Below are 14424 nucleotides of genomic sequence, written 5' to 3' on the forward strand. Positions count from 1 at the left end.
AGAGAAATTTGCTGAATGTAACACCGAAAAACTGAACTTACTGCAGCTTTTAAATATCAAAAATCACATTAACCCATCTGTTGTCCTCGGATCAAGGAAGGAAGGGAGGAAGGAAGGGAAGAAGAGGAAAGAAAGGGAGGAAGAAGGAAGGAAGGAAGGACGGAAGGGAGGAAGAAAGAAGGAAGGAAGGAAGGGAGGGAGGAAGGAAGGAAGGAAGGAAGAAAAGGAGGAAGGAAAGGAGGAAGGAAGGAAACAAGGGAGGAAGATGGAAGAAAAGGAGGGAGGGAGGAAGGAAGGAAGGAAGGAAGGAAGGAAGGAAGGGGAAAAGGAGGAAGGAAAGGAGGGAGGAAAGAAGGGAGGAAGGAAGGAGGGAAAGAAGGACAGGAAAGAAGGAAGGAAAGGAAAGGAAGGACAGAGGGAAGGACAGAGGGAGGGAAGGAAGGAAGGAAGGAAGGAAGGAAGGACAGAGGAAAGAAGGTAGGGAGGAAGGAAGGAAGGAAGGACAGCCAGGAGGACAACACAAAGGTTAACAGTCTCTGACACTTTGTTTTTGTTCTTGCCACCATCACACCATCAAGCACATAACAATCTAACAGCCTTTTAGTGGTTTAAGCATTTTAGCTAATGCTCTAAAGAAACTCTGAGTGCTCGGGTAGGAGTTCAATGTCTCGCTCAAGGACAAGTCAAAAGTAATTTAGCTGCTAATTGTCACAAACCAGGAAGCAGAACAGATGAAGCTGACAGTATGCTGCAGTCACATGACCAATAAGATCCACAGCAGAGGCTACGTAGCTGCAGTATCTGAGAGTTATCAAAGAAGAGAGACTTTGTGTGTTTGTGTCTGTGTGTGTGTGTGTGTGTGTGTGTGTTTGTGCATGTGTGTACACAGGACACCGACTGTCTAGATAAAACCAATCCGGCATCACTACACCCACACATCAAAGCGCAGCCTCCTCCTTGGAGACTCTGCATAGCTCGCAAATATGTGCACACACAAAACTGTACAAAGGAGAACATCTATGCTGACAAACAAACACACACACACACACACACACACACACACACACACACACACACACACACACACACACACACACACAGAATCAGATGCACTCGGATACGTCTGCAAGAAACACACACACACACACACACACACACACACAGACAGACAGACAGACAGACAGACAGACACACAAACATGTTTAAAAAAATGCATAAATGTATGTTTTCTTTTTTAAGGGTTTCTAAAGTCATGAGCCATCCCGAAGCGCTACCCGCCCCCCCCACCCCTGCCCCTCTCTAGTTTCAGCTGCTTGTTTCTGGATTCAGGAAAAGACAGTCTGCTTAATGTCCTAAAAATACCTTCAGCATAGACGATAGACGAACAACAAGGGACTAACAGAGCAGGTTTTTGATCTTTATCTTCAAGCTGGAAAACTTGCAGTGACACAGCAATATTTTGCATCACCGAAAAAACAAAATTAGTGGCAACCAAATTTTGTAGGAAACCAATTAAAAGGAGTTGAATCCAAAATAACGAGAATACACAAAGCTGTGCCTGATCGTCATAGTAACGGGGTTATGAGCAAACTTTGAAAAAAACTGATCTGAAAAAGTGTCCCTCATATTTAAAATCAAAAAAATAAACATGAGGCAAAATGTGGATATTAACATATATATATATGTGTCTATATGCATAAAAGAGGATCAAAGATAAAGATAAAGGCTTTTTAAAAGGTCTCAAATCTGATCTATTCCACCTCATGCTATGCTGAAATGGTTAAATATGAATTATTAAACACCGGGAGATGCTTCAAACATGGATATATATTTCCCCACAGCATGAATAATTCATCATGTCTCTCACTGCAAGAGACTGTGGGGAGAAGGGAAACGAGGAGAACAGCAGCAAAGAGCAGAGGCAGACAAAAGGAGGGATGATGGGGAAGGAGAAGAAAGAAATGGAAGGAAAGATGAGGAGGAGAGAGAAGAGAGAGGGAGTTGTTTTGTGACTAGTCAAGGACGGATGTCTGTAAATCAGTACACGACGCTCCACAGCTGATACACTAATTGAGATACATGTAGCATTCAGGAAGCACAGGCTGGTTCTTCACTGGTTTTTTTCTCTCCATATTTTAACATTATAGTTTTTTTTTACTTTCTTGAGCCGATGAAAGGAGTGTCTTATTATACAAAAACTTCAGGAATGTAAGAAAACATGGAAAAAATCTCTGCTTGGATCAATAATGTGTGTTAGATATGAAAAAAAAATCCTTAAAATGACCATCTACTCATCTCCCTCATTAAAAGTGACAGACTCTGGGGCATCCTGGAGTCCTATTGTTAGAGGCACATACCAAATAACTGCAACATCCAAGGCTTGACTCCTCGTTTCCTCCCTCTATGCTGTCAAAATCATCAAAAAGTAAAAAAAATAGGGGCAGAATTTATGAATACTTAACCTTCCTGTCGTCCTCCCGGGTCAAATTGACCCTGTCTGTTTTTGACTGTTCCTTCTTTACTTCCTTCTTTCCTCTTTTACTACCTAGCTTCCTTCTTTCCTCCGTCTTTCCTTTCCTTCCTCCCTTCCTTTTTTCCTCTGTCCTTCTTTCCTTCCTCTTTTTCTTCCTCCCTCCTACCTTCCTTCCTTCTTTCCTCCATCTTTCCTTTCCTTCCTCCCTTCCTTTCTCCTTTGCTTCCTTCTTCCTCCTTTCCATCCTTCCATCCTCCTTTCCTTCCTTCCTTCCCTCCCTTCTTCATCCTTTCCATCCTTCCTCCCTCCCTCCTTTCCTTCCTTCTTCCTCCTTTCCATCCTTCCTCCCTCTCTCCTTTCCTTCCTCCCTCCCTCCTTTCCTTCCTTCCTTGACTCGAGGACAACAGGAGGGTTAAACATATTTTATTCTTAAAGTTGTCTCCTACTTCATTGAAAAGTCCATTCTCTGTGTTTGTGCACTGGAGGCTCCAAATGTCCACATCACACTTGCATAAATTGAATACTGGACAACCACAATTGGCTCCAAACTACTTGTGATGTCAAAAATCATGAGCCTGGCCCTTAAAATCTCAGGTGATCCGATCACAAGTGAACAGCCAAGACTAATTTTGTTGCTTCCTTCATCACATCAGCACAAGGTCAGACGGTCCTCTGCACAGTTATCACCTCAGACAAGAGCCACATTTGTTTTTATTGTGAGTTAAGAGCTAATAAAAAAGGTTTCAAGATGACATACTTCCTGTTATCTCCTTGCCAAGGAGGTAATATAGATGAAACATTCAGGGTCTCAGTGAAAACAGAGAAACTTTCCTCCTTCATTATTTGAATGTGAAAACAGCCTTTTAACTGTCAAACTATTTTTAATGATTTACATCATCAGTAGGAAGAAATGAGCTCAGAGCTGAGTGACTCAGAGCGGGTGAGGAAGTCTGAATGTATTGAGAGACAGAGTATAATATTATTGGTAATTTAGAATAATGACAACTGTGATAGCTACGGCTGCACATGTGACCGTGGTTAAGGGAAAGACTCTTCCTGGTAAAGCAAAAGGCGACACTAAGGGCTGAGCTGAGGTTATATTGCATCTTTTATAGACCTGTTTTTTAGGTTTTGTGGATGTTTTGGCTTTTTTGGGGGGTAAATAAAACCCTATTTCCAGCCTACATAACTATCTCCTCGTTGCCTCACTGCCTTTCTACTTTTAACCCCTACTTTACATATTTTGACTCATAATTAGTCTCTACACCAATTCACATATATAAATCCCCCATTAGTCATTATTAAATGTTGAATTAATCCTTAATGAAGCTGTCAGAGAGCGAGCAGAGTGTACTCTTATTTAATTCTTGAAAAAAAGCCATTCACACATCAGTTATTTAAGGTCAAAGAGAACATTCATTTTATAGAATAAAAAATAATGAATTAAGTTAAATTTTGTACATTTTAGCTGCACAAAAATTAAAAAAGATGCATTTTACTTCCATTTGTGTATACTGTGGGTCACATATGGAAAAGTCCAGCTGAAAGAAATGAGTATAGGGTGATTTTAAATTTCTCAAATGTAAAAATGGGACAAATTTGACCCTAAACAGTATGTAAAGGTTAAGATAAAATGATTAAGATTATAGATTTAGATGCTTTTTAAGTTTGATTTCAAGAAGACACTCTCCTAATTCTGCCTTACTGCACAATGTTGGAAACGAAGGTGTTTAAATCAAGATAAGCAGCAACTATTAAATACGCTGACTATGACTGGTAACTTTCTCTTATTCCACCCAGTATCATGTGCAAAACTTGGTAATTGAAAGGCAAATAGTTTGTATATTTTAGTAATGGTTTGGACTAACTGTGGTGTAGTTTCCATATCTACCTTATCTCAGCAATGCAGACAACCAGCCAATGATAATAATAAGCATTGCGTCAGCCCCATGGAGGCCATTTAAACTGAGAGGTTTGAGCAAAATGTGAATGTTTTTGTCTCACATCAGTCTTGCAGGGGAGGCAGTTGGCTGCGTGCCGGCACTACTGCAGATGATGGATCGTTGTGATACACTCACAGCGTAGCACTTGCTCACGCCACAGATGTCAGACATTACTGGTCCCTCCCTCGCAGCCGCAGCCAAGGTCACTCTGAATGAATGCATCACTACCTCTGACTCTCTCTCTACCCTCCTTCACTCTAATCCAGGGGTGTCAAACTAATTTTTGTTCAAGGGCCACATACAGCCAAATTTAATCTCATGTGGGCCGGATCATTAAAAAGATGGAAGGGAGGAAGGAAACAAGGATGGAAAGAAGGAGAAAAGTTATAGGAAGGAAAGAAAGGAGGGAAGGAAGGAAAGACAGAAGGAAGGAAGGGAGTGAGTGAGTGAGTGAGTGAGTGAGTGAGGGAGGGAGGGAGGACAGAAAAGAAGGAAAAGAAAGAAAAGAAGACAAGAAAGGAAGGAAGCACGGAAGGAAGAACGGAAGGAAGGAAGGCAGAAGGAAGGAAAGGAAGAAAGGAAAAGAAGATGAAGGAAAGATGGAAGGACAGAGGGAAGGAAAGATGGAAGGACAGAGGGAAGGAAAGAAGACAAGGAAGGAAGGACGGAAGCAAGGAAGGAAAGGAGGGGGGAAGGAAGGAAGGAAAGGAAGAAAGAAAAAGAAAATTAAGGAAAGATGGAAGGAAGGAAGGAAGGAAGGAAGGAAGGGTGGAGGGAAGGAAACAAAAAAGGAAAGAAGTAAGAAAGGGAGGAAGGAAAGAAGGACAGATGACAGGAGGGAAAGTGGGCCAGATTGGACGCCCTGGCGGGCCGGTTCTGGCCCACGGGCCGCCTGTTTGACACCCCTGCTCTAATCTCTTTACTTTTTTTTTACCACTAAGTCAACAAATAAATCTAAAATGTAATAATCTAATAATTACCATTGATTATTTTTACCGTTCATTATAACTAAATATGTTATTCAGCTATTGTCTCCTAAACGAGCCGCTGGAGGCAGGCCTTTATTCTGTTGGTCATAATGCTGCAGTGTAATTATGGGGAGGCTAAATGGGGTCTGGGATGAAGAGTGGCTATTAGAGGCTGTTATGTGCTCGTGAACGTATGTGTGTGTGCAAACAGGCGTTAAATGTCTATCTGCTGGATATTATCTGTGTGTGTGTGAGAGGTTATTTACCTCAGTGGCGATGCTCTGACTGGAGCCGTTGTCCAATAAGAACTGAACCACATCCATGTGATTCTCCTGCGCTGCCATGTAGAGCGGAGTGAAGCCATTCTGTGGAGGAAGAGAGAGAGAGAAAAAAAATGCTGAATCAGGTTGTTTTTAAAAGGACCGTACCACCATCACCATCAAGCTCTGAACCTTGGAAACTTTACTGAGCTACTGAACCTTATATTTCCTTCAGTCTGCAACATTTCAATCATTTCTTTTCTGTTGTCTCCATTGTTGTTTAAATAACTGTCATGAACTGTTGAGGCCTGTTGCTCTGTCATTAGCTGAGCTGCAGTTTAAAAGATGAAGACTGTGTTGTTTGGATCAAAATCACAAGGTCTGTTGAGCTCCATTGCTTCACTGTAAACTGCACCTTTGGTTTTGTCTAAAGCAAGTTGTTGTTTAATTCAAAGCTGCTGCAGACATATTATAATAGAGGTTTCATGTCATGAATCAGTAAAATAACTCATAAACATCTGCCTCAATTCAATTTCAAGCCTGAAAAAATAGTTATTGATTATCCAACAAACTGAAAAGTATAACAGTCTTAGAAGTAACAGTAGTTATACAAGTCTATAAAGTAGAGTAACTAATGTATGACTAGTTGGGATGGACATGCAGTCAATTTGTGAATAATTTAGGAAGATGATGAGACTAACTGAGATTAACTGTTTATTATAAGGCCGATTCCCGCTGCAACTTTAATGTAGCATATATGTTTGATGCTAAGGGGATCATCCCTATGTTCCCCGGGTCCTATGTTCCCCGCTTCGTATGTGACCGGGGAACATACGGATGATCCCCTCTACAGTTAGCCAGTTAGCTGAGTTAGCAGCCGAGTTAGCCGCTGAGTTAACAGCCGAGTTAGCCACCGAGCTAGCAACCGAGTTAGCCGCCGTGCTAGCAGCCGAGTTAGCCGCCGAGCTAACAGCGGAGTTAGCCGCTGAGCTAGCAACAGAGTTAGCCGCGATCGGGGAACATACATGGGAACATAGGACCCGGGGAACATAGGTACGCTCCCGATGCTAAGCTAGCAGCTAATTGCTAAATGTAGTGTAACCGAGCTTATGGACGCCTATATTCAGACATATAATAAAATAAAAACACGGAGGCTCCGCTGCTGAACAGGACGGGTGCTTTATTCCACTTCCGTCAATTACCGCACATCACCCAAAACAACACATACTTCCGCTTTTCCCCTCCAAAATAAAACCCCCACATATACACTGTCAATACTAACCCGGAAGAAACATAACTTGACTCTAAGCTGTCTGCTCAGAAATACTCAGTACAAAAAATAGGTTACAGTAGCTAAGCTTGTCAGACGCTATGTGGCACAGCAGCAACACCTAAATGTTTACTTCTTTAACATGTATATAGTATAAGTTTAGGGAAAGTCAAACCAAAATGAGTAACAATAAGCAACTGTGGATCATTTTAAAGTACACAGTAATGGATTGAGGTGATGATCCGTTAATATCTGTGTACTGTATGAGAGCATTGTGGGCGATTTTCAAATTCAATAAGCTCCAATTTTGCTTTATGGCAATATTGGTTTTACAGGATTTTTGCATTAATGTGATGAAGCACCTCGATGTGTCAGGAATTTATCAGCCAAAAACAGACACCAGGCTTTCTAATCTATTAAAGGTTTTACTCAAATGAATTTCCAGAAGTTTATATCGCTGCACAACGTCATGATAGGATCTACAGAGCAGGCACGTTTCGACCTCTGCTGCTGCACATGGATGCACTTATTCCAGCAGACCTATCATGGAGTACATACTGCCACCTCTGTACATACCTCACACCTGATAACACAGAGAGGAGATAAAAGCTGATCTGGATTTGTAGAGGACCCTCTCTCTGTATGAGTATGAGTGTGTGTGTGTGTCTGTATAGCTCAACACTATAACAAGGCCAAGAAAAACAAATCTCCATAGCAACGCCAGGATCCAAAAAATCATTTCAGCATGCAAAAAAGCTCCATCCTCCTCCTCCTCCTCCTCCTCCTCCTCTCTTTCTTTGTGCTTGCTCTGGTGTCACTGCACCAACAGTCTTTCAATCATAGTTCACTGCCTCATAATACATATTCAAACTTCACCCTTTAAACTTTATTGGCAACAATGAACCAAGGGCACAGCGGGCGTAGAACTAGTTTAAAAGAAATAGTGCCTGAAAATACTGAGCAGTGCGTTTCATATTCAAACACTTATCACATAAATGACTACAATCTCAAACGCTGCATGACAAAAGGCGGCTATTTGTGATGTTGATGTGGATTATGGGATAGCGGAGCACTGCAGAGGCAGCGTCCCCTGTGATTCAAAAGCATACAGGCATTGATTGTGTAAACAAACACACACACAAACAAAATGTATGTGTCACCAGTTGTTCTGTGGCTGTGTAATATGCAGCCAGAAACACACACACAGAAACACACACGCACACACACACACACACACACACACACACATACATACACACACACACACACACACACACACATACACAGATTAACCCTCCTGTTGTCCTCGAGTCAAGGAAGGAAGTTAGGAAGGGAGAAAGAAGGAAGGAAAGGAGGAAGGGAGGAAGGAGGGAGGAATGAGGGAAGGAGAGAAGGACATATGAAAGGAAGGAGGGAAGGAAAGAAGGACAGAAGGAAGGGAGGGAGGAAAAGAATGAACGGAGGAGGGAAGGAAGGAAGGAAGGACATAAGGAAGGAAGGAGGGAAGGAAAGAAGGACAGAAGGAAGGGAGGAAGGAAAAGAAAAAAGGAAGGAAGGAAGGCTGGAAGGAAGGCTGGAAGGAAGGCTGGAAGGAAGGCTGGAAGGAAGGAAGGAAGGAAGGAAGGAAGGAAGGAAGGAAGGAAGGAAGAAAGGAAGGAAGGAAGGAAGGAAGGAACAGTCAAAACAGGATCCAGTCAAAACTGGATCCTATATGTAAATAAACAATAGCAGTAGGGTGTCACTTATTCTTCTCGTTCTTTACTCAAACTCAAATCTCAAAATCTCAAAAAGCATGATGTGTCTCCTTTACATCCATAAGGCCAATACATACATATCCTGTTCTGGTGGCTTACACACCGCATCAAAACAATGATAAAAGATCATTAGTTAAAAACAAATCTTATCGCAATAATACAGATAATAATACCACAATCATAAAATAAATAAATAAAAACAGTACGTCAGTGAGTTTCAGTACAGTACCACTCATCGATACAGACTTGATTTCCAACCTCTCGACAGCTCCAGCCAAAGCTTTGACGTTCACATCATTATGGTTGCCGTGGTAACCACAGCAGTGTGTGTGTGTGTGTGTGTGTGTGTGTGTGTGTGTGTATGGTGCTGACTATTGAATGTAGGCCAGGCAGCACTGCAGAGATGCTGACACAGCATACGTGCACACACACACACACCACACCAGCAGACAGACACACATACACACACACACACACACGCACACACACACCACACCAGCAGACAGACACAAATACACACACACACACACACACATACAAACACACACACACACACACACACACACACACACACAAACACAGCACACCAGCAGACGGACAGACAGACAAACAGACAGACACACACACACACACACACACACACACACACACACACACACACACACACACACACAGAGATGGGTAGTGTGTGTACAATACTTTTATATATATTTATTTACATGGACACACACACACTCACAAATAGGAAAGCTTTGTATGTTTGTGTGTGTGAGTGTATGTGTGTGTGTGCGTGTGCGTATATGTGTGCGCATGTTTTTTACCTGTGACTGTGCATTGACGTTGGCGCTGTGAGTGACGAGCTCCTTCACCACGTCTGTCTGGCCGGCCAGGGAGGCTATGTGCAGGGCTGTGTTTCCTTTCTGCTTCGGAAAATCAAAAAAAACAAAAACCTTTTAGTGACTCATAACTTTATCAGCATTAATAAAACTACGTCAAAGTCTTTATCAAAGTACACAAAGGAAATATTTTGCATAAGGTTTATCCATAGAGTGTTTTTTTCTTTTTCTTTTTTTAGATGCACACAGTCAATCACACCTTCAATTTGTTTTATAAATGTTTGTCAATTTTGGGAATTAATTTGCTCCTCCAATTTCAGTATGAGTAATTAAATAATACATAAATTAAATATTATAATAGAAAAAAACACACATTATACAGATTATTTAACATTTAGATCTTATTCAGCATCAGTCCTGTGTGTCTGATGCCATTCAACCCCTGTGGTACTTATTTTATTATTATATTTTATTACAAAAAAGATGCTAAAGTCTTTCATTATGACATTAAACAAAACAAAAAGTCATGTAGGGTCATATTGACTTTCTGTTTTTCACTACAAGCAATTAAGAAATTACACAAACCCGCCTGATTGGGAGAGGAAAAAGCTAAATGTCTAGACTGAAAAGAAATACTATCTAATCATGGAGATGAAGAAACTGGCAGAGAAACAGAGAGAGAGAGAGAGAGAGAGGACAGAGCAGCAGAGATGGAGACAAAGAAAAAAAGAGAAAAAATGGACAATGAGAAAAGGAAGGATATTCTCTGATGTTGAAATAGAGTATGAGAAAGAGAGACATGCATACTGTGTCTCTAATAGATGCACCTGTTGTATGTGTGTCAGCTTTAACACGCTGCAGCTGTTGCCATGTTGTCAGTGCTGCTGTCACTACAACCTCCACATATACACCTCCCCTCATTCCTAAAATCTGGAGTGCTGCACCTCCTTTTTCCTCTCATGCTTTCACCCCCTCCAACAAACTGCAACTCAGATCATTTCAACTTGCCTTAAAAAACTCAATTACAACATCAAAGCAGAATTGCATGTACAGTAGACATTGGCTGCATCCTAAATCACTTCCTTATTCACTTGCTGCATATTTTAATAGTTCACTCAAAAATGTGCAGCAAATCAAGATTTCAGACACTAACTTAACATATTTTTGTGTCGTCACCATAGTAGTAGTTTTCCTGTTGTCCTCGAGTCAAGGAAGGAAGGGAAGAAAGAAGGAAGGATGGAAAGGAGGAAGAAGAAAGGAAGGAAATGAGGGAGGAAGGAAAGGAGGAGGAAGGAAGGAGAGAAGGAACGAAGGAAAGAAGGAGGAAAGGAGAGAAGAAAGGAGGAAATTAGGAAAGAAGGAAGGAAAGGAGGGAGGAAGGAGGGAAGGAATGAAGGAAGGAAGGAAGGAAGGAGGGAGGGAGGAAAGACGGAGTGAAGGAAAGGAGGGAGGAAGGAAGGAAGGACAGAAGGAAGGAAGAAAGGGTGGAAAGAAGGAAGGAAGGAAGGTGGGAGGGAGGAAGGAAGTATAGAAGGAAGGAAGGAAGGGAAGAAGGAGGGAAGAAGGAGAGAATAAAGGAGGACGGAGGAAATTAGGAAAGGAGGTAGGAAGGGAAGGAAGGAAGGAGGGAAGGAAAGAAGGAGGGAGGGAGGAAGGAAGTACAGAAGGAAGGAAGAAAGGGAGGAAAGATGGAGGGAAGGAAAGGAGGGAGGAAGGAAGGAAGGAAGGAAGAAAGGGAGGAAAGAAGATTTGACCCAGGAGGACGACAGGAAGGTTAATATTGCTTCATCACTACAGAGCAGAACCAGTGTTTAACAGTAATCTCTATATGTAGATATTGTATTGTGCTGTCTGTTTGTTGAATCTATATTCATGTATCTATTAGATGAGCTACTTGGTATAGGTATATGTTTAACTATCATTGTTTGGCTTTATTGTGCTTGTTCTGGCTGTATCTTGATCATTGTTGTGCGTGAGTGCTTTGAGAGCGACAAGAAACCGGAGTCAAATTCCTTGTTTGTGTGAATAATCTTGGCCAATACAGCTGATTCTGGTTCTGATTGAGTAACTGGATAACTGTCAGCTTTCTGCAGTAACAGCAAGTAAACCTGAAACCTAGACTTCCAATTTCCTCAGGAGAACGCCAATTTGTGTGCCCATGTTTTGACTGAGGTTTCTACGAGTAAGCATGAGCATGACAAGGACTCCAGACAGTGAAAGCAATGTGATTCATCCTTTCATTCAAAATAATTCCCCTAAAACTCCAACAGACACTAAAACTAAGCAGCCACAGTCTTTTGTGAAATCCAGACACATTCAAGGAAAGAAAAATAAGATTTTACTTGTATCAATAATGCACTTTAACCCTCCTGTTGTCCTCGAGTCAAGGAAAGAAGGGAGGAAGAAGGAAGGAAGGAAAGATGGAAGTAAGGAAGGAAAGAAGGAAGGAAGGGAGGAAGAAGGAAGGAAAAGAGGAAGGATGGAAAGATGGAAAGATGGAAGGATGGAAGGAAGGATGGAAGGGAGGAAGAAGGAAGGAGTGGAGGAAGGAACGAATGATGGAAGGACGGAGGAATGGAAGGATGGAAAGGAGGAAGAAGGAAGGAAAGGAGGAAGGACGGAAGGATGGAAGGATGGAAGGAAGGGAGGAAGGAATGTTGGAAGGGAGGATGGAAAGATGGAAGGACGGAAGGGAGGCAGGAAGGACGGAGGAAGGAAGGAAGGAAGGAAGGTAGGAGGCAGGGAGGGAGAAAGGAAAAAAGGAAGGGAGGAAGGAAGTAAACAAGGACAGAGGAAGGAAGGAAGGAAGGAAGGAAGGAAGGAAGAGAGGGAGTCAATTTGACCCGGGAGGACGACAGGAAGGTTAAATAAATAAATAATATAAAATATAAAGCGGGTAACTTATCATGTAAACTTGTTGACTGAACATCATGTAAACAGGAAGTGGAACAACCAGATGATGCAACCTCAGCTTCAAGCAGCTTTAATTACTTTTCCTCTAAATGAAATTGCATCACAAATTTGTTTTCAGTGAGTTTTACTGTCACATATTTTCTATACAGCCGCCTGCTCACCCGGTCATTTCACATTTATGTAGTAAACACTGTCACGCACGAGACGGGATCGACCATTTCTTTTCACTAAATCAGTCGACGCTTCCTCTCAGCGAACACGCAGCCATTCATCTCTTTTAGTGCTGCTGAAGCAAAGTGACTTTGGAAAGGAGCTGACCCAGCAAAGTATGCGTGTGTGACTTCATGCATACACTGTGTGCATGCATGAGTGATTATGTATGTGTGTGTGTGTGTGTGTGTGTGTGTGTGTGTGTGACTCCTGGGTGGCACACACCTTGGTAGCTGCGTCCACATTGGCACCCTGCTTAATGAGCTCTGCCACCACCTCCACATGGCCCTCCTTCGAGGCCAGATGGAGAGCATTCAGACCGTTCTGTAGAGAGAGAGAGAGAGAGAGAGAGAGAGAGAGAGAGAGAGAGAGAGAGAGAGAGAGAGAGAGAGAGGGGAAAGAAAATAAAGGAGAGAGAGATAAATTAGCGAACCTCGTGCGTGAACCGCTCCCTCAAACTGATTAATTCATAAGAGTGATTTAAGAAAGATTTGTGGCATTCATCAATTTCCTCTGAGGTAGGAGCTGGATGTGTGAGTTCAGAGCTGTCGTACGAGTCATGAACAGATAGAAACACATGTTTAATCTGAATTAAAGTGGAGTTTAAATAGTATACTAGAATCAGCAATATTAAATAACTTTAATTTTGATTCTTTGTTTTTATTGCTTGTGTACTTATTATTTATTCTTCTTTTTTAATTAATGCTCTTCTATTTTTGCTACCGACTTGCTGCTGTAACACTGTAAATGTCCCTACTGTGGAACTAATAAAGGAATATCTTATCATATCTTATCTTAAAACAAACTTTTTACTGTTTTTATTGAGAGTTTTTATTAGATGTTATGATTCTGAGGAGCATATTTTGGCGTAAGCATCTTATACATTTCAGTAGTTTACAGGAAATGTCTCTGCATGTCTCTGTGTAACCCAGGTTAGAAACTAAAACCAGTCTAGCCAACCCCAGACTACCCCTGAATTATAAATATCTGGGTCAGGGTCTTGGCTGGGATTCTTTACTACTCAATCTCTACATTCAGGGGTCTGGGGGATTTTTTTTTTTCTTTCTATTTTGTCCCGTCTGGTTTTGCCTGGACTCGTATAATCTTTTCTTTGATGGTGAACTACCTACGAGTCCATGAAAATTGGATTAAACTGAACCAGCCACTACCTCCCCCACATTGTGTGTGCAGTAAGATGAACTGAACTCTTTTTTCCCCCCTTCCTTTGAACCACTGAACTTAAACTGGACCCTTGGGACTCGTGGACATAATCTTGAAAGGCCTATTTTTGTGTTTTGTATTTATTTGTGTGTGGATTTTTTACATTACTGCACCGCACTATTTAACCCGCCTGTTGTCCTCAGGTCAAGGAAGGATAGGAGGAAGGGATGAGGAAGGGAAAAAGGGAGGAAAGAAGGAAGGAAGGAAGAAAGGAAAGAAGGAAGGAAGGAAGGGAGGAAAGGAGTAAGGAGGGAAGAAAGGAGGAAAAGAGGAAGGAAGTAAGGAGAGAAGGAAGAAAAGGAGGAAGGAGGAAAAGAGGAAGGAAGTAAGGAGGGAAGGAAGGAAGGAAGGAAGGAAGGAAGGAAGGAAGGAAAGGAGTAGGGAAGGAGGGAGGGAGGGACGGAGGGAAAAAGGAAAGAAGTAAGGAGAGACGGAAGGGAGGAAAGGAGGAAGGGAGGAAGGAGGGAGGGAGGAAGGAAGGACGTAAGGAAGGAAGGAAGTAAAGTAGTAAGAAGGCAAAGGGGAAGGAAGTAAGGAGAGAAGGGAGGAAGGAGGAAGGAAGGAAGGAAGGAAGGA

At 42.0% G+C, this 14424-nt stretch overlaps 1 protein-coding gene across 1 annotated transcript in view; it reads right to left on the bottom strand.

Moving 5' to 3' along the window:
- LOC128381501 (ankyrin-3-like) overlaps positions 1-14424 on the bottom strand; it is a 184176-nt gene that overhangs the window by 83173 nt on the left and 86579 nt on the right. Inside the window, exons 3-5 of the mRNA XM_053341525.1 lie at positions 12853-12951; positions 9490-9588; positions 5651-5749 (exon numbers count right to left, since the gene is read on the bottom strand). Of these exons, the coding sequence (XP_053197500.1) occupies positions 5651-5749; positions 9490-9588; positions 12853-12951 (297 nt within the window). The remainder of the gene's footprint in view (positions 1-5650; positions 5750-9489; positions 9589-12852; positions 12952-14424) is intronic.

This window comes from Scomber japonicus, chromosome 20 (genome assembly GCF_027409825.1).
Source record: "Scomber japonicus isolate fScoJap1 chromosome 20, fScoJap1.pri, whole genome shotgun sequence".
Lineage (NCBI taxonomy): Eukaryota > Metazoa > Chordata > Actinopteri > Scombriformes > Scombridae > Scomber > Scomber japonicus.